This window comes from Trifolium pratense, linkage group LG3 (assembly GCF_020283565.1).
Source record: "Trifolium pratense cultivar HEN17-A07 linkage group LG3, ARS_RC_1.1, whole genome shotgun sequence".
Classification (NCBI taxonomy): Eukaryota; Viridiplantae; Streptophyta; class Magnoliopsida; order Fabales; family Fabaceae; genus Trifolium; species Trifolium pratense.
This window is the reverse complement of record NC_060061.1, coordinates 30,167,056-30,192,937: the sequence shown is the minus strand read 5'-3', so window position 1 is coordinate 30,192,937 and position 25,882 is coordinate 30,167,056. Positions and strand designations below refer to the sequence as shown.

At 32.7% G+C, this 25,882-nt stretch overlaps 3 protein-coding genes and 1 pseudogene across 3 annotated transcripts; 2 read left to right on the top strand and 2 right to left on the bottom strand.

Moving 5' to 3' along the window:
- Window positions 1–994, bottom strand: LOC123913874 (ATP-dependent DNA helicase PIF1-like; the record flags this gene model as incomplete). Its single annotated transcript, XM_045964770.1, has 2 exons — window positions 1–750; window positions 845–994. Coding segments are annotated over 2 exons (900 nt in total), but the record flags the coding sequence as incomplete, so codon positions are not given.
- Window positions 995–1,781: 787 nt separating this feature from the next.
- LOC123913873 lies at window positions 1,782–4,887 on the top strand (annotated as a pseudogene).
- Window positions 4,888–14,712: 9,825 nt separating this feature from the next.
- On the top strand, window positions 14,713–15,740 carry LOC123916780 (B3 domain-containing protein At2g33720-like). Its single transcript, XM_045968312.1, has one exon. It carries the CDS (start codon window positions 14,816–14,818, stop codon window positions 15,365–15,367), a length of 552 nt encoding a protein of 183 aa, XP_045824268.1. The 5' UTR covers window positions 14,713–14,815; the 3' UTR covers window positions 15,368–15,740.
- Window positions 15,741–17,322: 1,582 nt separating this feature from the next.
- LOC123914936 (protein DETOXIFICATION 16-like) lies at window positions 17,323–25,882 on the bottom strand. The gene is made up of 8 exons (XM_045966100.1): window positions 25,682–25,882; window positions 24,406–24,950; window positions 24,079–24,165; window positions 23,693–23,749; window positions 19,293–19,531; window positions 18,160–18,278; window positions 17,959–18,045; window positions 17,323–17,409 (listed from the first exon to the last, which is right to left on the bottom strand). The coding sequence occupies exons 1-8, from the start codon at window positions 25,880–25,882 to the stop codon at window positions 17,326–17,328; spliced, it is 1,419 nt and encodes a 472-aa protein (XP_045822056.1). The 3' UTR covers window positions 17,323–17,325.

Here is a 25,882-nt window from a genome sequence, read left to right as displayed (position 1 = left end):
ATGGAAGACTTCCTTATAGACCACATTCGAAGTCTTAATCGTATCTTCACCGTCGTCATCGATGATCAATATTTTTAATCCTTTTCTAGAAGTAACTCTTGAAATTGCAACATACAACTGACCATGTGAAAACACCGGCGACGGAAGATATATCCCAACATGCTTTAAAGATTGTCCTCGACTCTTATTAATAGTCATCGCAAAATAAATCATTATAGGAAATTGTCTCCGTTGAAATTTAAAAGGAATTCTCACGTCAGATGGTGTCAGAGAAAATCTAGGTATGAAAACCTGATCACGAATATTACTTCTTGAAATAATTTTTCCTTCAAGAGCACGTTTTCCCAATCTCGTAATAATAAGTCTTGTTCCATTGCATAATCCTAATTTGTTATTCAAATTCCTTAATAGCATAACTGGAACTCCAACTTTAAGTCTCAGCTTGTGATTTGGAAGTCCCGACATAGAAATCGTGTTCAAAAATTCGGGAGTATGAACATCATCCACTGTTTGACTGTCTACATTTTGTGTGAGTGGAGTATCATAACTCAAATATGTTTTTTCTTCGCCAGGAATTAAATCCAACATATAATCATTTATTATGTTGACTATTGAATTTTTAGGAGCTAGTATAGCTCTATTTTGGAAATACGTTGTATCATTCATGTTTTGTAAAAGTTGGGGATAAGTACTTTCAACGATAGAAGCAAGAGGATCACCTGAATTTGATATCAATAAATCTGATGGAATGTCTTTCTTTTCTCTTTAATAGTGGAGCTCCAATAATTATAATTAGACAATTCATTATCATTACAGGTGATTTCATCTCTTGTGAAGAGATCTATTTAAGTTCTAAATCATTGTCGTTGTCATCTCTAATTTCTCCATCGCCAACACCCAAAATACATTCAGAAAACAATCTTCTTTGTTCAACGTCTGCACTCGAAGCACCACCGAGAAGCCTCATGTTTTTACTCAATGTTAAAATTTCACAAAAATTCCAAAGAACCGAAGAATTAATAGTAGCATGAACAACTTTTGGTTTTGTACCTTTGGGTATTACTGGTAGAATTTGTCTAAAATCTCGGCCAAAAACAACAACTTTTCCACCGAAGGGAATGTGTTTATTTTTTTCATCAACAGACTTGAGAATATCTTTTAAAGTTCAATCAACATCTTCGAAACAACGTTTGTGCATCATTGGTGCTTCCAAGATTTCTTAAGTTTTTACGTTTGTATAGTAGATCTTTAAATTTTTTAAGTAATAAATATGTTGGGTTTTAAGTGTGAGTGGTTAAGTTTCACATCGAATATGTACGAGAAAAATGTTGGATTTATAAGAGATGTGATCCATTAACCTAATGTCTTAAGATTTTGGGTGAAGATGTGGCGTCTCCCTCACTTGTGATCTTAGAGCAATGACCCAATTGTTTCTGTTACTTAAATAATAGACCTATATATTACAGATTATTATTAACTTAAAAGACTTATCTACAGTATTACAAATTATTATAAATAATAGACAAATTATTATTAACTTAAAATTTAAACGACATAGGGATGCGTTTTGAATAATAAACTTACAAGTTACAAGGCAAGGAGATGTTCAGACTTGAGACTATAAGACCATCTCACCGCAAACATGTTTGCAGCACAACACTCTTCAGCCCTTTTTCTTTTTATACAAGCACTGTAAACCAATTCAGTTCAAATTACATTACTTTAATTAATCTGTTTCCAATATATTACATTGTTGCTATAAATTAGAAACATACATCAAGATGATGAATATGTTTGAAATTCGCAAGGCTCAAAAGGCAGAAGGTCCTGCAACCATCTTAGCTACAGGTCTGTTTGGTAAAAATAAGCTATAAGCTAGCTGATAGCTGAAAAGCTAGCTTATTGAAATTAAAGTGTTTGGTAAAATTAGCTTTTAAAGTGGTTATTAAATATAAAATTACAAAATTGATAGTGGGTAGTTTATTTTTTAGAGTGGGTAGTTATTAAATTAAAGGGTAAAAATGGAATAAAGTGTAAAAAGCTATAAGTTATAAGCTCAAATGCTACTTGAAATAGCATCTGAAAAAAAGCTATAAGCTAGTACAAAAAGCTTGTTACCAAACACCTCTAATTTTTTGAAACAAGCTTATAAGCTCATATAATAAGCTATAAACTAGCTTATTTGTGTTACCAAACATAGCCATAGCCACCGCAAATCCTCCAAACTGCTTTGAACAAAGCACATATCCTGATTTCTATTTTAGAATCACTAACAGTGAGCACAAGACCGAACTCAAGGAAAAATTTCAGCGCATGTGTAAAGTATTATTTTTACCTTTTTATTTTTCTAGGTACTTTTTCCATTTTTATTTATTTATTTAGCTTACTCAAAAAAAAAATATATTTATTTAGCTAGTAGTCTGTTTCTTTTGAACTAGTTAATATTTTTTGAGTTATAAAATTGATACTCTAACCTCTAAAATCTATATTCTAATCAAACAGGTTTGATTTAACAGAACGGGGTATGGGTATCACAATAAAATGAATCAAAGTTCGATTTCTAACTAGGAGTGATGTTCACAATTAGGCACTGAGAGACATAACTCACTTGTGTTGGTTTAGTGGTGTTGGCTTGGGACCTCGGATTGTGCTCCTTCAAGGTCTCAGGTTCACATAGAGCAACAAAAAACTCTGGCTTCAAATTTTGATGAGCTAGTTTACATAGAGTAAAAAAGAAACTTTGGCTTTAAATAAACCATCACAAGTAGGCAGTTGGATTGGTCCCATCAAATTATTCACAACTTGGGCCGGATACCAAATTTTTTAAATAAAAACAAAAATTGGATTGACTACAATGACAGAATCAAAATTTGATCTTCAACTTGTTAAGTCAAATCACATGATTTAAAGTCAATTTTTTTTTGTCAAAATTTGATCTTTAACTTTTTAAACTATTTTTTAAAAAGAAAAAGAAAATATTAAATTAAAATAAAAGTATATAATGAAAAACCTTTTGAGAAAGAGACACTTTAAATGAGTAAAATTGTTTTTTGGCAAAGGGAGAATGAGTAATAGTCGTATATAGGGAACGATCGATTAAAAAGATTTGGAAAGTTATATATATTATCGAGCTAGTTCATGAGTTAAACAAGTCGAACTGTTTATAGTTCAGCTCATTTATTTAATGAACTTAATTTTTAACTCAAATTCAGCTCATTTGGTTCATGAACCAAATTCACGAGTCAATTATCAAATCAAGCTTCGACCTATTCACGAATTGGCTCGAATCATTTTCCGCTGGTGCAGTGAAACTATGTAATGTGGGGACATCATTATATTTCAAATGGGGTCATAAGATATTCAAAATGCTTGATTTGTGGTAAAAAGAAAATAAACACATGTTACTGTCAAAAAAGAAAAGAAAATAAACACATGTGAGGTCAACTACCCCAATTTTACTCTATTTACATGCCTCTGTCGATAGATCTCGAATACGATTATAATAACTAGAAGAACTTACCCAAAAAAATAATAATCAATATTCAAATAAAATAAGAAATTCAGGATGATATATTATTCTTAATATATGAGTCTATTTGTTATTTATTATTTATTTGAATAAATTTGTTAATTTTTTAAAAAAAGTAATTTTATTATTATATGATCTACGTTAAATAAAAATCTGTAAGTTAAAAGTAATCATTAGATTATGTTATCTAATAAATTTCATTTTTTCTGAAACAAATTTCATTAGATTATGCTATCAAATCCGGTAAACAAATGATATTATATATTATATTTGACTATCATGTCAATTAATTAATAACATTGCATTACAAGATTATTGTTATGTGTGTTATGTGTAATTGGTTTTGATATAATCGCTACAATATTAATTTGTACTTACAGCATTTCTTTGTAACTACTTTAGGTGATAAATCTATGATCAAGAAGAGATACATGTACCTAACAGAAGAGATTTGAAAAGAGAATACTAATTTGTGCACTTATATGGCACCTTCTTTGGATACTAGGCAAGACATGGCTGTGGTAGAGGCACCTAGACTAGGGAAGGAGGCTGCAATGAAGGCTATAAGAGAATGGGGTCAACCAAAGTCAAAGAATATTACACACTTAATATTTTGCACCATAAGTGGTGTTGTAGACATGTCTGGTGCCGATTACCAACTCACAAAACTCTTAGGTCTTCGTCCAAATGTAAAAAGGTATATGATGTATCAACAAGGGTGTTTTGCAGGTGGCACAATACTTCGTTTGGAACAACAAAGGACTTGTTCTGAAGTTACTGCAATCACATTTTGTGGCCCTAGTGATACTCACTCACTAGGACAATCTTGTTGGACAAGCACTATTTGGAGATGGAGCTATTGCAGTCATTGTTGGCTCCGACACTCAATACCAGAAATTGAGAAGCCTTTGTTTCAACTAATTTAGACTGCACAAACAATCGCTCCAGATAGTGAAGGAGCAATTTGTGGCCACCTTCGTGAAGTTGGGCCATCATTTCATCTTCGTAAGGATGTTCCTGATATTGTGTCAAAGAATATTGATAAAGCACTCGATGAAGCATTCAAACCATTAGACATTTATGATTATAACTCGATATTTTGGATTGCTCATTCAGGTGGACCTGCAATTCTAGACAAAATTGAGCAAAAGTTAGCATTAAAACCTGAAATGCTTAGTGAGTATATGGTAATATGTCAAGTGCATGTGTATTATATATTCATCTTAGATGAGATGAGAAAGAAATCTGCTCAAGATGGCCAAAACACCACCGACGAAGGGTTTGAATGGGGTGTGTTGCTAAGCTTTGGACCAGGACTTACAATTGAAACAATTGTCCTGCATAGTGTGGCTATATGAAATCCTATGACTTTGTTTGATTTGAGAGTCTCAAGTGTTCCTTTTGTTTGTTGTTTTTGCTTGCTTGTGGTTTGGTTTGGTTTGTACTTCTTCAGTTCCTCCCCTACATTTGCGGATGTTGTATGTTTGTAACCCTGAGTCCATTGTACTTCTTGTAATTTGCCTTGATATATCAATAATTAATTGCTATATATATGAAATGCTTGATTGTTTTAATTTAATTAATTGTTTTCAATTTTGCTTGAGTTTCCATGTGTAACTCTGGTTTCAATTCTGAATCAGTTAGAATTGATTCTAGACATGTAGAATTGATTCTAGTTTGTTTGGTTTCTCTAAAGTAGAATTGATTCTGTTTCTAGAATTGATTCTACTTGAAGCTAGAAATTATAGCTTCTGATTCTAGAATTGATTTTTACACTCAAATTCTTTGTTCAGTTCACTTTTGCATAAATATAGTCAAACATAAATCAATTCTATCAAACTCAATTCTATCAAAATCAATTATGTCAAACTCAATTTTATCAAAATCAATTTTGTCCACTGCACAACCAAACACAATAAACAACTAAAGTTCAATATGTACTTATGAATGTCCTAATAGTATATGGTGAAGAGCTTTATACCCTAACAGGCATGATTCTCCCTTTTTTTAAAAAAAAAATAAAAATAATGGAAGTTATAAAATTTTGTTTGATTATTTAACAAAATCCAGGTATTTGATTGAGTACGTATAAGTAATGAAAGCACCTATTAAGATTTAATCATTTTTAGTGTAGATTTGAAAAATTAGACAATACACTTTGCTAGTGTTTCCTAGTATGAAAGCCGATTCATAATTTTCTACATAACTGAGTCACAAGTGTTGCATCAACGAATAGTACCTTTCATTATACCTCATCACATTAGTTACTGCATCATCACCAATTCAACATGTTGTGTTTCATTTCCTTTAATCGTGTCCAGGAACGGGGCATGAGGATCGAATTTAAAAGAATAATTTAGAAAAAAATAATTAAAATTTTAAAAGCATAACATATACAAGAAATTAAAAGATAAATTTAAAGTTAATATTATGAATGTGCATTTTATGGACTATTTATTTTAAATTGAACTTTTTGCATCATCTATTCTCACATTTATTGTAATTTTGGTCTCAACTAATGTGTTTTTCCATGAAAATTGCAACATTTTGCCTTAAAAAAAAAGGTGAATTTTAGTCTCAAAATAGACATTTTGACATTAAATTCAAATATTTGAGCATAAATCACCTTTTTGGTACAAAAAAATATATCATTTTTAAGGGAGAAAACATTCGTCAAGATTAAATTTAGAGCAATATAAAAATTAGAGTCTAGAAAGTTAAATTAAACAAGGGGACCAATTTCATGGGTTTAATAAAATAGAGGGCCAAAAGTTCATCCACGGTTCATGTGTTGAGGTGCACTCTAGCCTTGATAAAATATGTACCCTCCACACCGGCGGCTGCAGGCATAAGCAAACCTAAATCCTTCACGTAACCATTGTTGTAGAATGAAAGATGTGGTTTTGTTTAGCACCCTTCCACAATCACTCTAGTTGCTTATGCTTTCTCTGGTGACTGACATTGTCTCCGTTGTGCTACGTATTTCATGTCTGGGTTGACGTTTAGACGGTGACATGCTACTTTTGGATCTATTTCTGACATTTATTCTGGTGAGGTGGCAAATATATATATATATATATATATAGCTTTCAAGAACCTCACAAAGCTTTCTTCCACGTGCAGGGGAAGGTTGACTCTGATCTTGACAGTCCTGGCTAGGTTGTCGTCCAACTGTACATTAATGAACTCTCCATCTGGAGTGGGCATATGGAACTGCGTTCTAGTTTCAAGCGGTTGGGGTTTCTCTGTTATTTTCTCTTCATCAGTGATGTAGTCCTCAAAACGGGCGTCAAAGTCAACCTCCTCAACGAATCCGAGCTTTTGCTCTGGCTCAGATATCCATGTTGCATGGAGTGCTTTCAAAACAGCTATGAGGCATCTCCGTTTGCTTCTCATATCTGCGTGAATATTGGCGACTCTGTTACCTTGGCCATGATACTTCATCTTTAGGTGTACGGTTGACGGAACTGCTCCCAAAGATGCTAGTGTCGTCCTGCCTAGAATACAATTGTAGACAGATGGGCACAGTTCTACCAAAATTTTGATTGGAACCGTTCTCCTAAGTGTTAGTTCTACCATCCTTAGGTGCTGTGTAGGAGATTCGTTGAACGCTGTCAACGATCCTCCTGTGTGTGGCGTCATCTGTTTTAGCCCTAACTTTTAGTTATGGAACAATTATTCGTATATAATGCCACATGAACTTCTCTCATCAACAAAAAATTCGGGACACATCACAATTAGCTATGGTAGCCAATATTAAGAGAGGCAATTCTTCATTAGGCATGCCATCTACTAGCTCGTGATCCCCAAAGCCTAAGATTGGCCTCCTTGCAGGTTTTGGAGTTGTGTATGTTGTCTTGCATTTGTCTATGTCGAAAGATTCTTCTTGTGGGATGGCTCTGCTAGAAATGGCGACTATGGTTGGGTGTTGCTCGTATTTCTCCATTGGAACTTGTTTAAACGAAGAATGGGCATGTGAAGTAAGTTCAAGAAGGTTTAGATGGGAAATCTTCCCACAGACAGTGCCACTGATCCGACGTATCAAAACTAGAGGTTTCTCCGGTGTGATAAGGCTGGTCTAGATGGTTGGTTGTAAGCTGCAAATATGGTGGGGAAAATGTACCTACAAAAATGTTAGCACTCTAATATTGAAGTCAATGCACTACAAGAAAAAAGGAATACAACGACAGACATATTGCGGCGGATGAACAGTAACTTCCTCCGCTTTTTCATTCCCTCGGTTATTTTCAATTTTTTTTTCAATAAAAAAAACAGCAAAATAAATTTCGAGGTGGATTGTTTCAAATCGAAACGTTCTGTCTGTCGCTCTGTAGCTTCTCATCGCTGTCGTAGTCCTCTCATCGCCGCCGTAGCTTCTCCTCATTGCATGTTTCACTTCTCTCTCTTTGTCCTTCTCTCTCTTTGTCTATCTCGAATTTCCTGCATGTATCTCGCAATTTCTTGGTTTTTGATACGGATTGAACCTAACTCCACCTCAAAACCATGGTTCAAAGGGGAGGATTGTCCAATCCTATATAAACCCTCACACCAGGTTCATTACTTCCGATGTGGGACTCCAAGTTGGGTTCATGAAGCCCAACTTGCACATGGAAATCGGTTAGAAATTCGCCCGCTGAACAACCGGCGTCCCGACGGTTCATTCTTCCCTTTTCTTTTATAGGGTTCATTCTTCCTGTTCGGTCCCAGCGCCCAAGGATCGAACCTGCTTTGATACCAATTGATACGGGTTGAACCTAACTCCACCTCAAAACTATGGTTCAAAGGGGAGGATGGTCCAATCCAATATAAACCCTCACACCGGATCATTACTTCCGATGTGGGACTCCAAGTTGGGTTCATGAAGCCCAACTTGCAGATGGAAATCGGTAACAGTTTTTCTCCTGTTAACTTCTTGATACTTGTTAACTTCTTGATACTTTGATTATGATGATTTAGAATTTTGAGTTTGTGTGTTTAATTTTTGTATTTTTCATTTTAAGGTTTTATTGATGGGTTTTAGGTTTTATTTTTAGTTGGTTTTTGATTTCAGTGGGATTGAGGAGTGATTTCCAGAAATATTGTCATTATAAATACCCTATGATCATACCCTATAAACTTGTTGATCTTTAATAGTCTAAATATGTTATATATAATATACTTCTTGTTTCATTACCAAATTAGAGTGATATATATAAATCATGTCTTTCCTAGATCTACAAATTAAAAGTATAATTGTAATATAAACATAAAGTAGGACTCATAATAATAAAGGCATTAACATAAAGAAGTACTAACAGGAGGTGTAGTAACCTTACAAAGAGAAGGAAGCTTAAGAGCATAGTTAACATTAATCTTAATCCCAATAATAGAATCAAATGACATAAATAAATAAATAAATAAATAAATAAATAGGGTTGATATCATATCATTCACAATGTTAGTGATGCAAAAGTAAATTTTTGGAAGAGTTGTGTCATGGGCGTGACTGTGTCGAATGAATTTCTCCGATTTTCTCAACTGCAGAGTGTGATCGTTACCATTCAAGTACTTAGGTCTTCCGGTTGGTGCGAACCCGAGAAGGGTTAATACTTGGGAGCCTATGTTAGCAGCTCTCCGACAGCTTGGGAAAATAAGTATGTGAGTCTAGGTAGGGGGACAAATAGTTCTTCTAAATGCAGTCCTAAATGATATTCCGATCTTCTTCTTATCTTACATCAAGATTTCAGTTCTTGTATGGAAGAAAGTGCGTCGAATTCAAAGGGAATTTCTATTGAGAGTAGGGCACTGACTCCTTTTCTTGTTGTTTTCCTCTTTCTCAATAGTTTTCAACAATTATCCTGATTCATTCTTAAATTCTCTTTCGAATCAAGTCCATATTTTTTAAACTCGAACTTGACGAAACAATTCTTACGGTTAGTTACGAACCCAAACACAAACTAGCCAAAGAAGCTGCAAAAAGGACCGTCGTGCTCGCGATACACCTGCGGAAGCTGTAAACCGGACAAAATGATCACGCAAAGTAGTAAAAGCCACCGGAGAAATGCCAACCCACGCACGAACTAAGTCCCAAAGAGATCCGGCAATGCTACAAGATAAAAATAAATGATGGGCCGACTCAGGCACTCCACAACCAAAAACACAAGTATCAGCGGTAGAAGAGAAAACACCACGAGTGACCAGGTTGGCTCTCGTGGGCAGCCTGTCTCGCAATAAGCGCCACGCAAAAATGGAAACCTTCAACGGAACCTGAGAGTGCCATATAAGGTTTTCCTCATCATGTAAAGTAACTGAAGCCTGATGAGTCAGAATCTGATAACCTCCCCCGACAGTATAACCTGCGTCAGGATCTGGGCGCCACTGCCACCTATCCAAAGTACGATCCTGCAAAGAAATGTCAAGAAGTAAAGACTAACACTCCCCCAACAACTCCTCCTCCCACACCTCAACCGCCTCCGCCATACCCAAGCCTCTCCATCTGCCCCCACCCTAAAGCAAACATCTCTGCGACCGAACGAGATTTGGTCTCAGCCAATGCGAAAAGGCGTCCAAACCGCTCCCTCAACGAGATCCCAACCAACCAGGGATCGGTCCAAAAAAGAGTATCTGAACCATCCCCCACCCTCCTCAAAACATGCTCCCCAAACAAACTACCACCTAACTCACCCTCACCCTCCCTAATATGCAATATCTCCCTCCACCACACCGAACCTCGCTGACCTCCCTCGCAAAGTCTACCATCCTCAATCCCATACCGAGCTACCAATACACTAAACCACAAGCCCTCTCTGTCCACCAGCATCCTCCAACACCACTTACCCAGCAACGCTAGGTTGAACTCACGTAACTGTCTAACCCTTAAACCTCCAAACTCCTTACGCAAACAAATGGCTTTCCAACTAACCCAAGAGATTTTCCTAGAATCCTCACCCCCCCCCCCCCCCCCCCCCCCACCCCCAAAAAAAAAAAAAATTAATGAAAAGAGATTCAATAGAGGAAATGATACCTCAGGGAACTTTGAAGAAAGAAAGAGCATAGACAGGTAATTATAAAGAGATCAAGACAGACTTTAACAGAACCAGACGACCACCAAATGACAAGAAGCGACTTTTCCACCCAGACAATCTATTCTTTATGCGAGACAACACCGGTTCCCAAAATACCAAAGCCGCGGATCACCCTCAATCTGAAGACCCAAGTAAAGGAAATGAATCTTTCCCACTTTACAACACAGAAACGCAGCTTCGCCTAACCAAGAATCATGAATATTAACGCCAACCAACATGCTCTTATTAAAATTTACCTTCAAACCCGACATAGTCTCAAACAGCACTAAAACAGCTCGTAGAGCCCGAACATTTGCCCAACTTTTAACCCCCATCCGCATAGGCCCACTTTGCTCCTTTTATGTTTGTTTAGGGGTTGTCAATTTTGTGCAGGGTGTATGTTGTTTTGACGTCTGCTTTGAGTGTTACAATCAGCGAAGAGTTGTTCAATTTTAAATAGGTAGCTGAAGCCTTTGCGTCTGTTGGTGAGTCGAGATGGCTATTCCAATTGCATATGAAGCCAAAAAGTAGTTTATTGATGAAAATATGTATATTTTTTAAGAGTTTTTTGAAGAATTTATGAATGTTTTCTAGTTTAGGTACATGTCGTCCAATTGCTTATACCTACACTCAATTTTTGTTCTATTATGGAATTTTTGTTCAATTACGGATTTTAATTTTTTTTTTTTTTTTTTTTTTGTGGTTGTCGCGGTAGTTAGAACTGCCTCTACACAATTTTTTATTTATTTTAATTTTTTGAAGTTTGCGGCGGTTCCAAACTGTCGCTAAATACTCTGTTTTTTTTATAAAAAAAATCATTCTAAAAGCACCACTAAATGACCTAGCGACGGCCAGAACCGACGCGAATCGCCAAATTCAACTGCAGCCGCTGATCTGCTTTTGTGTAGTGATGAATGTGTATGAATTGGGTGAAATGTGTGTCTTGAGGGAGAATGCATAAGTGTATATGTAGGCCAGGTAATGAATGAGGATATGCACATCAGCCTTGTAGCCCCTTTAGGCGAGTGGAATTGAGGATAATACATTCCATGCAAAGTAGTTATTTATCCACTAATGAATCATACCGGACCTTATTGTATATTAGGCCCTTGAGTAATATGAACTTTAATCCAGTCTAAAACAATATTTTGAAATACGGGGGTAAGTTTTTTCTTTTACAACCTATAAACATTTAATGATTGTATTTGACATCAAAATTCTTAAATCCAATAATCATTTCCCTATTACAAATAACGACCATACATATAATATGTGGAATAAATAAAACAGAACCACATAAGGGTCTGGAAAAGTAATATATTCCCTTTTGGTTGGATTCACAAAAAAGGTATGCTCTTTCTTGATCGGATATATTTCTATTTATCCATTGGCTTGCTCATCAATGTCATCCCATGCATCCACTCTCAAAAGCTCTTCTTACCTTTGGATTCTTTGCTTTTTGTGACCCCTTCCAGGCTCCTACTGATGATAGTATATACATGAAGAGAATGATGCAACAGAATTAATTCGAGTCTCAAGTTTTCCTTTACTTTAAGTATCTGTTTCTTATTTGCTATTGGCTTGCTTTGGTTAGAGTATATCCTCATTCACAAAAGGGCATTATGTTGTGGAACCATTCAAAGACATGCAATTGATATGTGTAGAACAAAGCAATATGCCACATTATTGACCGTTAACGAATAATCCTGTTCTGGGTAATGGGCTGTCACAAATTCTAAAACTCCATGAGTGTTTTGCTTATTTCGTGTTTTACAACTTTAATCGGGAGAAAAAACAATTCGAATCCATCTTCTTCCACTCGAATTCTAGATCTCGACAAATGTTTTGCTTATTTCAACTTTTCAAACTTTAATGGGGAAAGTTTCGTTTCAATCTCTCTTCCGCCTCCCTGAAAACTCAAAAAATCCCCCACTCGAATTTTATCGCCCAAACCGATAGATATATATATTTTTTAAAATTTACAATATGTTCAATATGTTCATGCATGAATAAGGTTAAAACAAAAGATGCAACAACTCGGTGGTTTTTTTCTTAAGTCAAGTGATTCATTGCAAAGTTTTGTTTGTTTAGTCATTTTGCATGTTTTTATCATAAAAATTTTATGATTTTGATTAAAGACATTTTTTTTTTGGTCAAGTGATTAAAGACATTTTTAAAAACATTATTTTTATTAAATAGTTTAAAAAATGTTCAAACTGGATTTTTTTAATTAAGTTTGCTTATGGTTGTTGTTGAGGTATTATATAATACAAGTAATCACATTGTATGCCTAACAGATTCTCCAGCAAAAATTAGTTATCATCGCTAACGGTAGTGAAAACTTTGTACTTATATATGATAGTAACCAAAACATAAAATTCTTACATATCAAAGAAAAAATATGGACAGCTGAACAATTTTGCGGTTCTACATTTTTCTTTTCTTTCCTATTTTGATGCTATCTAAAATGTGATGTTACACTCCTTTAGGTACTTCTTTGCGTTTAGATATGTCAAGTCAACTATATATGTTCAAAGAAATGGGTGGAATATTCCAAAATCGTTCACTTTTAATTCCATTTATTTCAGGTGGTCCTTAAATACAGAGACAAAGAGAAAGAGAATCAAGCAAGTATGGAAAATAAGCTAGCTGGGTAAATATTAGTTTTGCAACATGTGAAAAAGCAGTCAAAAAGCAAGACCCGTTTATCTCAAATATTGAAATGGTGTGCCCATTTATCTAAAAATTATTCACAAATGAATTTCAATATTTTTATTGAACATTAAAAGGGTACCCAATTATCCAAAAAAATAATATGGAAAGCAAGACTCATTTATCTCAATTAACCATTCTCTATATAATTAGTTTTCATTCATACTTTTTTGGTACATTGGTGTCTTCACTCATATACTTATATTTCTTTTTTTTTTAAACAATATATTATATTTCTTATTATAGTTAAAAAAAATATCTCAATTAACACTACAAGAAAACCTGTGGTTAGCTACGACGCCAGTTGTAACTAATTTGTAGCTAATCGCTAGTTGTATCAAAATTGATGGTCGTTGATCCGGCTTCTTTTGTCGAAAGTCTTCCTAACAAGGTGTTTAGGTGGTGTGTTCCGTTAAGACCAAGCAACAGTGGTACAAGTGGATGAAAAAGCTTTCGTTCGTGGGGAGCATACCCATAAAATAATGGTTAGACTCATATGACATGAGTGGGAGATGTTGGTATTTCAAGTATGAGTTGAGTCCCACATCGAATGGAACAGTGAGCGTTGAATGATTTATAAGTGAAATGACCCATAAACATATTATCTTTAAGTGTGTGCTTTGTATTGTGTCCAATATATCAAGGGATTATAATAAAGGTCATTATAGTGTTTGAGTTTTTTTTTTTTTTTTGTGTACAGGTAGCTTAGTAGCTAGAAATTTCACCATTAAGATGTCTAAGTTGAGTGTTGGGATTCGAACTTCAACATTTGCATATAAAATGTGATGTCAGTAACGAATCTTGAGTTATTTATAATTTTTTTCAGAGATATTGAGTTATTAAAGTTGTTTACTCATTGGGAAACAATTTCATTGGATAAATGAACGTTTATATAGTATAAGTAGTTTTCTATAAGTTATTTTTATAATGAAAGAAAACAATAAATTCATTTTGTATTATAGAAAAGTTATATCAAAGTCATTTTCAAAGCAAAAACTATGATGAAAAATGACAATAAGCTTGTTAATTTTAAAAAAACTCTCAAATAATTTCACAAATATTTATATCAATAAATAAATTCAGGTTATAAAGAGTGTCTGCGTGGGAGTGAAACACACATAGTAGTTTCAAAAAACATTTAACCATGTTTAATTACCCCCACTAACAAATAGTATTAATGCAGGTTCAAAACTAAACCAATATAATGGGAGATGAAGAATATATATATATAACAAAAAAGAGAGAATTTTAACATTTTTGTTTCCATTCGCAGAAAGAAAACTGCACAAAAGGAAGTTATACGAAGCACTCATCAATCAATATATTCTTATCCTATTTTATACCAATCAAAAGCTAATGTAAAAGTTCCTTTCTACTTGCTATGAAAACATGAAACGAGGCTCTCATTTCGTAGATACTATTTCTATATAAAGTGTAGTACATAGAAAACTTAATTTGCAGCAATTGCACCTATTCTCAAACCCCTTTTAATCTAGCTCTAAATCCAAAATAAAAACACCATCAAATAACCATGAACAATCTCCTTGGAGAGGAAAGGGAGCAATATCCGAAAAAGCGGAAATCTTGTGATGAAGCCACTACAAACATGAGGACATCAAGAAGAAGATTATGCAACAACAAAAATGAAGAAGATGGACACAACTATAACAAATCAGTCTCAACAACACTAAAGCTTTACGATGATCCGTGGAAGATCAAAAAGACGCTAACCGACAGTGATCTAGGAATCTTGAGCAGACTCTTGTTAGCTGCAGACTTGGTGAAGAAACAAATTTTGCCTATGCTGGATCTTGACGACGCAAGAGCTGCAGAGACCGAGGAAGGATCCCCGGTCAATGTTTGGGACATGGAAACAAATTCCATGCACCAACTTGTTCTAAAGCGATGGTCTTCGTCCAAGAGTTACGTTCTTATTGGTAAGTGGAACCATGATTTTGTGAGGAGAAGAGATCTCAAGAAAGGAGATGAAATTGGATTTCAATGGGATCCTTTTAACCGTGCTTTCAATTTCTGTGTTCTTAAACGGGCTACACGTCTCAATAACGGATTCATTTCTTTGTGATTTCTAATATATATATTAAGAAAAAAAAACTCTTTTGGTATTAATTCTCTGGTTCTAAAGAAAAGAGGCCCGGTAATTCAGAGGCGACTGCCAGTAAGTAAAGTGATTGTTCATACAAGGAATCAAACTCGAGTTTTCCGAAAAGATTCCTCCGAAAACATACAGTAATATACAAATTAAGTTCAATATATATTTGCTTAATAATATACCATGAACAAGAGTAATTATTCTTATCAGGAGTTAAACTCGAGTTGTCCTAAATGATTCGTCTTAGAACACGAGGTGTAATATGCAAATTAAGTTCTATTTATTTTTGCTCAATAATATGCAAAGTTATCTTTTGGTAGTAACTCTCTAGTATTCACTAGCTTGTTTTAAGCGGTTCAAAAAAAAAAACTAGCTAGCTAGCTAGCTTGTTTTTAAATCTTGAATTTGTTGTATAATATACAAAGTTCTATTTATATTTGCTTAATAATATAAATATATAATAATTTTTTTGCAACAATTTGAAATTCTGTCTAATTACTATTAAATGTTTAACATCCTTTGTATATTATACTAATATATCTTCTTTTTTCATCCCTTCCAATTATAAAATCAGTTTTAAGGCGTAGAATTTGTTAGAAGTCCCACATTGATTAGAGATATGATAAAGATAGCCTTTATAAGTGTAGTGCAAACATCAACTCTCAAGCTAGTTTTTGTGGTTGAGTATAGGCCTCTCAAATTCTAATATGGTATCAGAGCCTATCCTAGATCCATTTGTTGTTTGTTGTGGAGACCTCCCATATTTGGCTACCCGTTGTTGATTCCACGCACCAAGCCCAATAGTGCTGGGCGTGAGGGGGTGTGTTAGAAGTCCCACATTGGCTAGAGATATGGCAAAGATAGTCTTTATAAGTGTAGTGCAAAACTCAACTCTCAAGCTAGCTTTTGTGGTTGAGTATAGGCCTCTCAAATTCTAATAGAATTTTCCTACTATGATGTTCGGTTGAAACAACTTTTTGTTTTCTTCCGCCACCGGTTTAATCTCGTTTGGGGCTTTCAGCTCCCTTCAGATCACAGTTGCGGGAGATCGAACTGTGGTCCTTCCTACCAAGTTCAGCGTCAATCACCACATAACCAACTAACGATTGGTCGGTCGAAATAGTTTTTGTTGGAACTTGAAAGCGTTAAAGTAGGGGTGGCAAATCCGGTATTTTGACGGGTTGGGCCTTAGGTTTTAAGCTCGGTATGTATTTTAAGTTGGCCAGCTCTAACCCGTTAAAAGAGCAGTGCGGGGCGGGCCGAGTTGGCCCGCAGACTTTTTATTTATTTATTTTTTTTCTAGAACTTTAGTTGATAATTTAAAGAAAAAGTTAAACTTTGCGAATGAGTTTAATCCGTTTAATCCATTTTTTTACATTTTCAGACAAAAAAAAAGTTAAACTAAACTTTATTAGTTGCATTGTGTCTATTCTCAATCCAAATTTATTTTGATTTAATTTTGATTTATGGTTTTGCAGTAGTACATGATACCGAGTTTTAGGGTCGTTTGGTTAAAATAAGCTATAAGCTAGCTTATAGTTGAAAAGGTAGCTGATAGCTGAAAAATTAGTTAATTGAAATTAAAGTGTTTGATAAAATTCGCTTTTAAAGTGGTTAATAAATATAAAATGACATAATTGATAGTGGGTAGTTTCTTTTTTAGAGTGGGTAGTTATTAAATTAAAGGGTAAAAATGGAATAAAGTGTAAAAATCTATAAGCTATAAGCTCAAACGCTACTTAATAGCATCTGAAAAAAAGCTATAAGCTAGTATAAAAAACTTGTTACCAAACACCTCTAATTTTTGAAACAAGCTTATAAACTCATATAATAAGTTATAAGCTAGTTTATTTGTGTTACCAAACACACCCTTAGTCTCCACTTTCAACATAAAATTTCTATAAAAAAAAACTGATGAAAAGATTCTTAAACTATAGAGTAACAACATTTTGCTCATGTGGAAGTACATTAACTTGGACTCCACTGCCGCCAACTCGTATTGCTGCCTTATTTGCCTGAACAATGTAAGATAATGATGCTAATTAAAAGCCAATATAATTGAGACAAAGTCATTTTGGCCATTTTAATATGTGTTCGATTGGATCACTATTTAAAAATTGTTTGAAATTCTAATGATAGACATTATCTTTAGAAGTGTAAATTCTCGGTCCTCATCATCCTTACGGCTGAGACAATGGCTTTATCGATACTAATTTAACAATCTTAAAACTTAACTCATATACATTTGTTTTTTTTTTTTCAAATAGACATCGATTAGGTTGTCGTCTCAGTCGTAAAAGGGAGTAGGACAATAGCATTTTCTACTCTCTAGAGACGCCGTTAATCATCACTCAGTTTTGGATGTGGCTTATTTTTTAGCTTAATTCATAAGTTTTTACTAACAAAAACTATATTTTTATAAGTTATTTTTTCATAAAATATCTCGAAAAGCTTATAATAATACATAAAAGTTTATTTATATGTATAAGTTGTTTCGCATATAAGTTTAAAAATAAGCAAATTCAATCGGACTCATAAAATCATTTGAAATTAGGAAGACTTACTTCTTTATCCCAATTGGTGCGCAAGGTGACAATAAGAAAACACACAACTTGCACCATAAGTGCGGTTATAAGACCTAAAAATAGCCCCTGTGTTCATGAAGAATTAATCAACATAATACCAAATTTAGAGTTCTAAATCAAGTAGTTTAGTAGCTACTGAGCAATATAGGAACATGATTTAAAAAAATGGTTAAATCTTACCTGTCCCTTCATGTGGAAGACAAAAGCAAATAGAACAGAAAAAGGAATGCCAACAAGATAATAAGATCCTAGATTAACATATGCACCAAGCTTTTGCCAACCACATCCTCTGGCAACCCCTATTCACAATCAACGAATTATTAGTTAGGAGAAGGCTTACATAGTTTTTGGTTCATATAATATACTACTAGTCTCATCTCAAATATAAATAAAACATAAATTATATATATTTTGTGGTTTAAAATATAAGTAACCTATAACTATTTTCAATTTATTAAATGTTATTATTTTCAAAATACCCTTTAATCGAACAATTTCTCATAGAAAATGAAATGAAAATAAAAGATAATTCCGTAAAAGCTAGTAATTATTTTATTACATAAAAAAATTAAATAAAATTAGCTGCTATTCTTAATATATTTATTTCGGTGAATGCTACTATTCTTAATTAATTTTTATATTACATTTTTAAAATGAGACCGGAAGAAGTAACTATTTTATTTTTAATCCTCAAATTTTTGTTTGTTGGTTTTAATCTAGTCTAGGTATTAAAATGAAAATTTAATTTTGATCCTTATTGTTTTGATTTTAGGTTCTGTAATATTCTATCCATAGAGTTCCTAAAATAAGACATAAATTTATTTTATAAATACTTATTCAATATGAACTTGATATTACAAGGTCTAAAATCAAATATTGAGGACCGCAGAAAAACATTCTTATTTCTAAAAACTAAAATCAAAATATTTTGTTGTGAAGACGAAAATAAAAAAATAGTATCGAATGCTCTTGAAACTAAAAAATTATTTAAAGCATAAAGAAATTAAATTTATACATATATAAGGTTGGTCTATAAGTTAATACTTTTAAAAAATTAATTGTTAATATTAATATTTTCACATTTATCAGAACTTAAAATAAAATAAAAATCTGAATTTTTAACTTTTCAACTCTTTTAACCATTAGCCCAAATTAGTTGAGCTACTGATTCGACCCCTTATTTTTTATTAATAATACAACAAAGCAAGGTAATATAAAATTGTATTTTAGCTCACTTTATTTCAATAAAATTTAGTAACAAAGTGGTATTAAATTGTACTCTCTATATTATAGAGCTCAATAAGAATCATTACCTTGGAGTGTTGTTTGAAATGAATCTACGAAGGCAGAGGTTGCAACAATTGGTGTCATGGAAGTAACATATGTGACTACTTCATGTACGTTACTAAAAGCTTTGCCCCAAACTTTCCAAACCGACATAATGAAAGTGAACTCTAAAACTCCACATGTGAAGGCTATGAATAAACTCACTTTGGCAGCTAAATATGCAGCATTTGGACATCCAGCTCCTAGTTCATTTGAGATTCTTGTACTGTTGTGTGGAAATTAATACATATGTAACGAGACTCATTAATTATGATCAATAATAATAACATAAAGATAATTACTTTTGATCCCAAAATGAAAAGCTAATCCTAATAGCTTTTCTAGAAATTAATTACTTACGACCAATGTTATGGTCACATCCATTAACACACTCTTTTTAACACACTCTTTTTATTTGTGAGTGTTTTTTCTTTTTCTTTTTTTAAATTGTAACCTTCTTCTACTCTCATCTCATCATCTTCCTTAGAAATGTGCTTCAACCTTCAACTCATCCTTAATTTAGTTTAGTCTCTCTATAATTTTTGTGAGTAATCATCAATGAAGGAGATGAAATATTTCGGACCTTGTATGTCCATGTCTGGACATACAACATATATCTGAATGTATGATTTCTAATATTTTAGTTTTCCTCTTAGCACTTTCTTATGTGTGTTAGTCTGCTTTCTCTGAATGCAGTTTACACAAGTCTAAAAAAAAATTAGTGAAATTTAAAGTACTAAATTCACTAGTCTTTTAATTTTCTGAATGGAGATATATCTTAATCTCCGGTGCCACAGAATAGAGGATTCCTTATTTATAACACATCATTTAGTTTCAACTTGAACATGCATAACATTATTAGTGGCATCAATTTGAAAATTAATTGAGAAAAGAGACCATTGGATAATACATCATTTCCAAGAAATTTAGATTTATTAAACAAACTGAAAGACGTTTTATAAAAAATAATGGAATATCCCAATGGTTCAAGCCTTGAAATAGAAATTAAATTTCTAGAAAAACTTGGAATATAAATAAAAGTATTTTTCAAATTTAAAACAAAGCCACTACTGAAAAAATTAAATTGCATGTTTCAACAGCCTCTATATGTGAACGCATCTTGACTTCCTAAATAGATGCCTTGCTCACTTGGAAGCGTTTTTCTTAAGCTGATTATACATTGTAAGGTATTCGATAATCATGGATTGTAGAACCAAAATCAATCCACCATGTGTTATAAATGACATCAATCATATTAGACTCAAAGCAGACAAATGAAATTCATTTACCTTTCAGGGTCTTGCTCTTTTCCATATTTGTCATTATAACATCTTTATCCATTTCCATCATCAATCTTTCTTTCTTCTTGAACACGCATGTGTGTTACATGGAATTATGAACGGCTGATTTGAGGATGGAAGAGTGCTAAAAATATAACGCACAAGGAAAGATTCTGAAATGTTAATCTCAAGAGTCTTTAGTTGTGCTGCTATATCCCTCATTCACATGATGTGCTGACGCACTCCTTTCACAATGATGAGCTTCATTGATGAGAACTTCATAATTAAGGTGATAACAAATGTCTTATTTGATGTTTTTAAAATGTTCATCAATGACCTTAAGCAATGCTTGAACATTATTATGCTGATCAACGCAACCACGAATGCTAGCAAAAAAAAAAATGTTGGTCTTTATGAACATCATTCTGAGACGATTAGGTCGCTCCCATATTTCATAAAGATCGACATCTTCCTGAAGGCTAGTCTCTATAATAGGAGATGGTTCGTCTTTCCGAATAGCATAATCAAATATTCATTCATCCTGAATGAAGAAGAACTCTCTCCTTATACACCTTATTATTTTCATCCTTTAGTTCGGGAATTTCACACTTAAAGTGAGAGAAATTTATAGGCTGCATAGCTGTAAAATTAAATTTACATGCTTATAATTAAATTGAGACTACTAAACAAATACCATGTTTTACCAATGTAAATCATGTTTCAAACTATGAATCTAGTGACATAAAACTTACCTGTAGACTAAAGTTTTATTCAATTAGATTCATATAACTTAATGATAAAACTATCAAATTATGTTCCCTTTTCTAATCCCTGTGGGTAAATTAGAAAATATAATTTAATATTTTATCCTAATTAACCATACATAAACATAATAAAAATTCCTGTGGGACAAAATTTACTACGTTCAATATAGTCAATTACAACCAATGTCACTAACATGATTTTAAACTCTTAATATATAATTTCACTCGATTAAAGATGCTGTGGCTACTCCTTAATCAAATAAAATCATATAAATCATTTTGACATTTAATTCATAATATTCAATTGCATAAAATGTAACCGATTCATTTTAATGCACATAATTTCATGATTAAAAAACTTACATATTATATGCTTTAGTAGGTTACATAAATTAACCATGTAATAATACTAATCAAGTGAATGACTAGAATCGGTGTTACATAACTTCAACATGGCATATATACCAATTAATTTTAATTACAATTACATGATTAAAAAACACAATTATCATGCCTTAATTGGATACAACACGTAGCTGCATAATAAATAAGGTTCAATGCAATTAAATACAAAAACGTTACACCTGACCAAGCGGTTACTGAATGCCGCTTCTTAATGGGCGCGTCTTACAGGTTCCTGGTTCGAACCGGTGTTAGGACAAATTTTTCGTGATTTTAATTTTAATCATTGCTGTTCATAAAGAAAATTGAAAATTCACAAAAAAGGCAAAGAGCGGAATCGAATCCACGATGTCTCAGCAGCAAGTCAATAAATCAACCACTAAGACAGGTGAATCAGTTTTGAAATAATTTGCGTTACATAATATTTATAATGAAAGCATTGATTAAAATAAATATCATCATCTTCAACCTCCAGACGGGTCAAAACGACCCGGTTGAAAAATTCACGCGACCCGAAACTGGAAAAATCGATTTCAAGCCAAAATAACACCGAAAATTCATGTTTTAAACACAGAATCATGAATCTAAAATATTTCCGTATGATTCAATATTTTTCTGCATCTAAAACGCTCTTAATCTGAAATCGAAATTTATGAAAAATTCAAGCAAAACCCAGATTACTAAAGCTTTTGATTTCATAACTATTTTTAACTCTAAATCACATGAATCGAAATTATTTCTATATGGTTTAAAGATTCTCTGTGTATAAATTAAACAGTTACAAACATGTGAAATCAAAAAATTTAGAATGGATTAAAACTGCAATAATCAGAACACGAAATTGCAAGGCAGAGGCAAATAGGGCTCTGATACCAAATGTAAGAATTTCTACTAATTCATAAACGAAATTCAACCTTAAACAGCGGAAACAAAATTGAATTTAAATAGCTGAAATACCTCCCGCCATTGCTATAACTTGTTCTTGTTGAGGATTGATCTTGCTTGAGGTTGTTGAGGCTCTTCTAAACCTTCTACAATCTCTCTTAGATGGTGTAAGTCACTGAATAGAGATATGAGGCTTAGGGAACCAAAACAAGGGTTGCACTCTATTTATAATTTTTGTCCATCACAAAAATATCTTAAGTGCAATCATAACTGCCACACTATCTTTATGGGCGGTTACTATATTTTAGGGAAAGAATAAAGACCACAATTTAGGCTTAATGGATAATTACCACAATGTGCACTTAGCAGTAATTATCCCTTATTCAAATTAATAAATAAATAAAAGGAGATAAATCCAACACAAAACGCAGAGGAGACAAAAATTGCAGAGAACTGAGACCCAAAGCATGTTTTCTATGAAGCTTTTTTGGAACAGAAAACGTTTATTTTTTTATCTCAACTCGCTGAACCGGTTAATAGGTAACTTGATTAAAAAAAAGGGTGAGTTGGTCCAATGAATACTGGTGTGTTAAAAAGAGTGTGTTAGTTGGTGCGACGCAATACTCATTACTTTGAAATGTGCTTCAACCTTCAACTCATCCTTAATTTAGTTTAGTCTCTCTATAATTTTTGCAAAAACCTTTTGCAAGGGGGAGACCCAAACAAATTGTATTGTACGGTTTGAAATTAATCAATGTAGATCAATTGAAACAAATTTTAGAAATCAGAGGATGAAAAAACTTCTTTTTTTAATGTTTACAGACAACAACAACCCAAATTTGACGACTAAAAACATAATTAATTAAACTAAATAAATGTGACCAACACCATTTTTAAATATTGCATGCACATTTCTTTGGTATCTGTTTTGGATTCTAACTCTAATATAATATTAATAGAATTTATAATAATAATAATAATAATAATAATAATAATAATAATAATAATAATAATAATAATAATAATAATAATAATAATAATAGCGTGAAAACTAACCTTCCAGCAACGCTAACTCCAAATGGAACCATCCAGAACATACCAGATATATTAACACTGTGGATAAAAAAGTACATTCGGTCATGTATAACAAATTAAAGGAATAAATTTTGTGGAAAAAAAATTGTGAAAAGAAACAAAACAAAGCAATAACTTGGTATATCTAAAGAGCAATGAAAAAATTTCAATGAGCATAGCTCAGTTGGTAGAAACATCGTATATATTATATATGAGTTGGGTTCAAACCTCGAACACTCCACTTATTTATCTTTATGGTGGAATTTCTAACCACACATTATTAAATAAAAAAAAACAAAACAGCAATGAAAAACAAGGCGTGGCATAATCCTTTAAGAGAGAGATATATATATATACCAAGTACCAACCATATCGAAAGTACAGAAGTTTGCAATTTTGGATTGGGAAGAGCACCAGACAGGAGTACCATTAGCTCAAATGTCCATGACTCTAAGCTGTAACATGGTAATGATGCAATAGAGATTATGCAATTAGAAATTCTCAAGGATAAAATGAAATGAATGAATTTCATATTTTGTCTATAATATTAACATTGTAATATAACATGGCACAATTCATGTTATGCTTCAAACTTTATGTGCTAATTAAATAAAATGAATTTAATATATTCTATCAAAGTCAATAAGAAAAAATAATATATGTAAGTCAATTTTTGTTTGTAGAAAATATCATACCAAACCATGACTGCAGAAGGAAAAGCAAGTTTGAGAAATTGAGGAATGTTGTGCAAGGATTCCATTGATAAACCAACCCAGGTCCTTTTACATGAAGAGGAGAATTTGATATAAAGTACCAATAGTATCACATTAAGCCAATTTGAGATACAAATTGCAATAGCTGCTCCTTTAATACCAAGTCCAAATTTTATAACCAAAGACCAACATAGAACAACATGTATTATGCTAGTGAATCCATTAGCAAGCACCATAGGAAAAACTATGTTTTGGGTTTGTAGGAATTTAATAATGCACCTAAGAATGCCATTGGCAGAAAGACTTGGAATAGAGTAACGTGCAAATAGTTGAGCTTGTGATGCAATAGTTTTGTCTTGATGTAGTAGAATCAAAATTGGTTTTAAGTATGCCCAAATAATTGATAATGGTATACTAACAAGAGTGTTAACCAATATTGCTCTTTGTGTATATATTCCAACCATGTGATATTGTTTTGCTCCATATGCTTGACCACAAAATGTGTCTAATGCACTTGACATGCCCATCTAAATAAACATAAAACATGCTTGAGTTTAAAAGAATAGCTAGTATGGTGGTTTTACCAAAAGAAAAACAATAGTACTAAACACACTATATCATGTACAAGATTTTCACAAACAAATGTAATTTAACTTTAATTATTTTTAACATAATGTGATGTTATATATTTAAGTGAAACTGAAAATATGAAATGAAGATAAAAATAAACTAAATACACTAATAGTTTTTCCAAAAAAGAAAAATAACAATCATAATTATTATTATTATTATTATTTTATAAAATATATTCTATTTCTCCACAACAAAGTCAATGGTTGACATTGACTAAAAATGCAATTGCGACCAATAAATTTTAAAATTAGTAAATATTTAAGATTTCCTTTCACTAGTCAAAAAGATATATTTGTCTCATTAAAAAAAATATTCTTGTATGTAAAAAAGGAGTTATTATTAATGATAGAACTATTATCAATTTTATACTCTCTCTGTTCAAAAATATAAGTAAAAATGGTTTAACAATTTGGTCTAAATTTTACATTAAATAAATTTTTTGTTGACTAGTTTTTATTTATATCTTGAGGTTGAAAGAATTTTGAGACGGAGAGAGTATTATTTTCGGTAATATTTTTGTCAGCTTAATGTACTATGAACATTTTTATCATGACTTTACATGAATAGACATCAATAAAAGTATTGAAAATCAAAATGAAAAAAATAAAAATGCATGTCAACATACCAAAACATTGAAACCGATGACATTGACAAATGAAATAGCCAAAGAAGCACCAGCAAGAAGCAACTCATGATGCAAATGTCCAACAAACATTAGAGATATGATTTGTAAGCTGTTTTGAAAAACACACACAAATATCATTGGCCCTGCCAGCCATAGCTGCTTCTTTGCTTCATCTATAATCTCCTTTCTCCCTATTTTCAT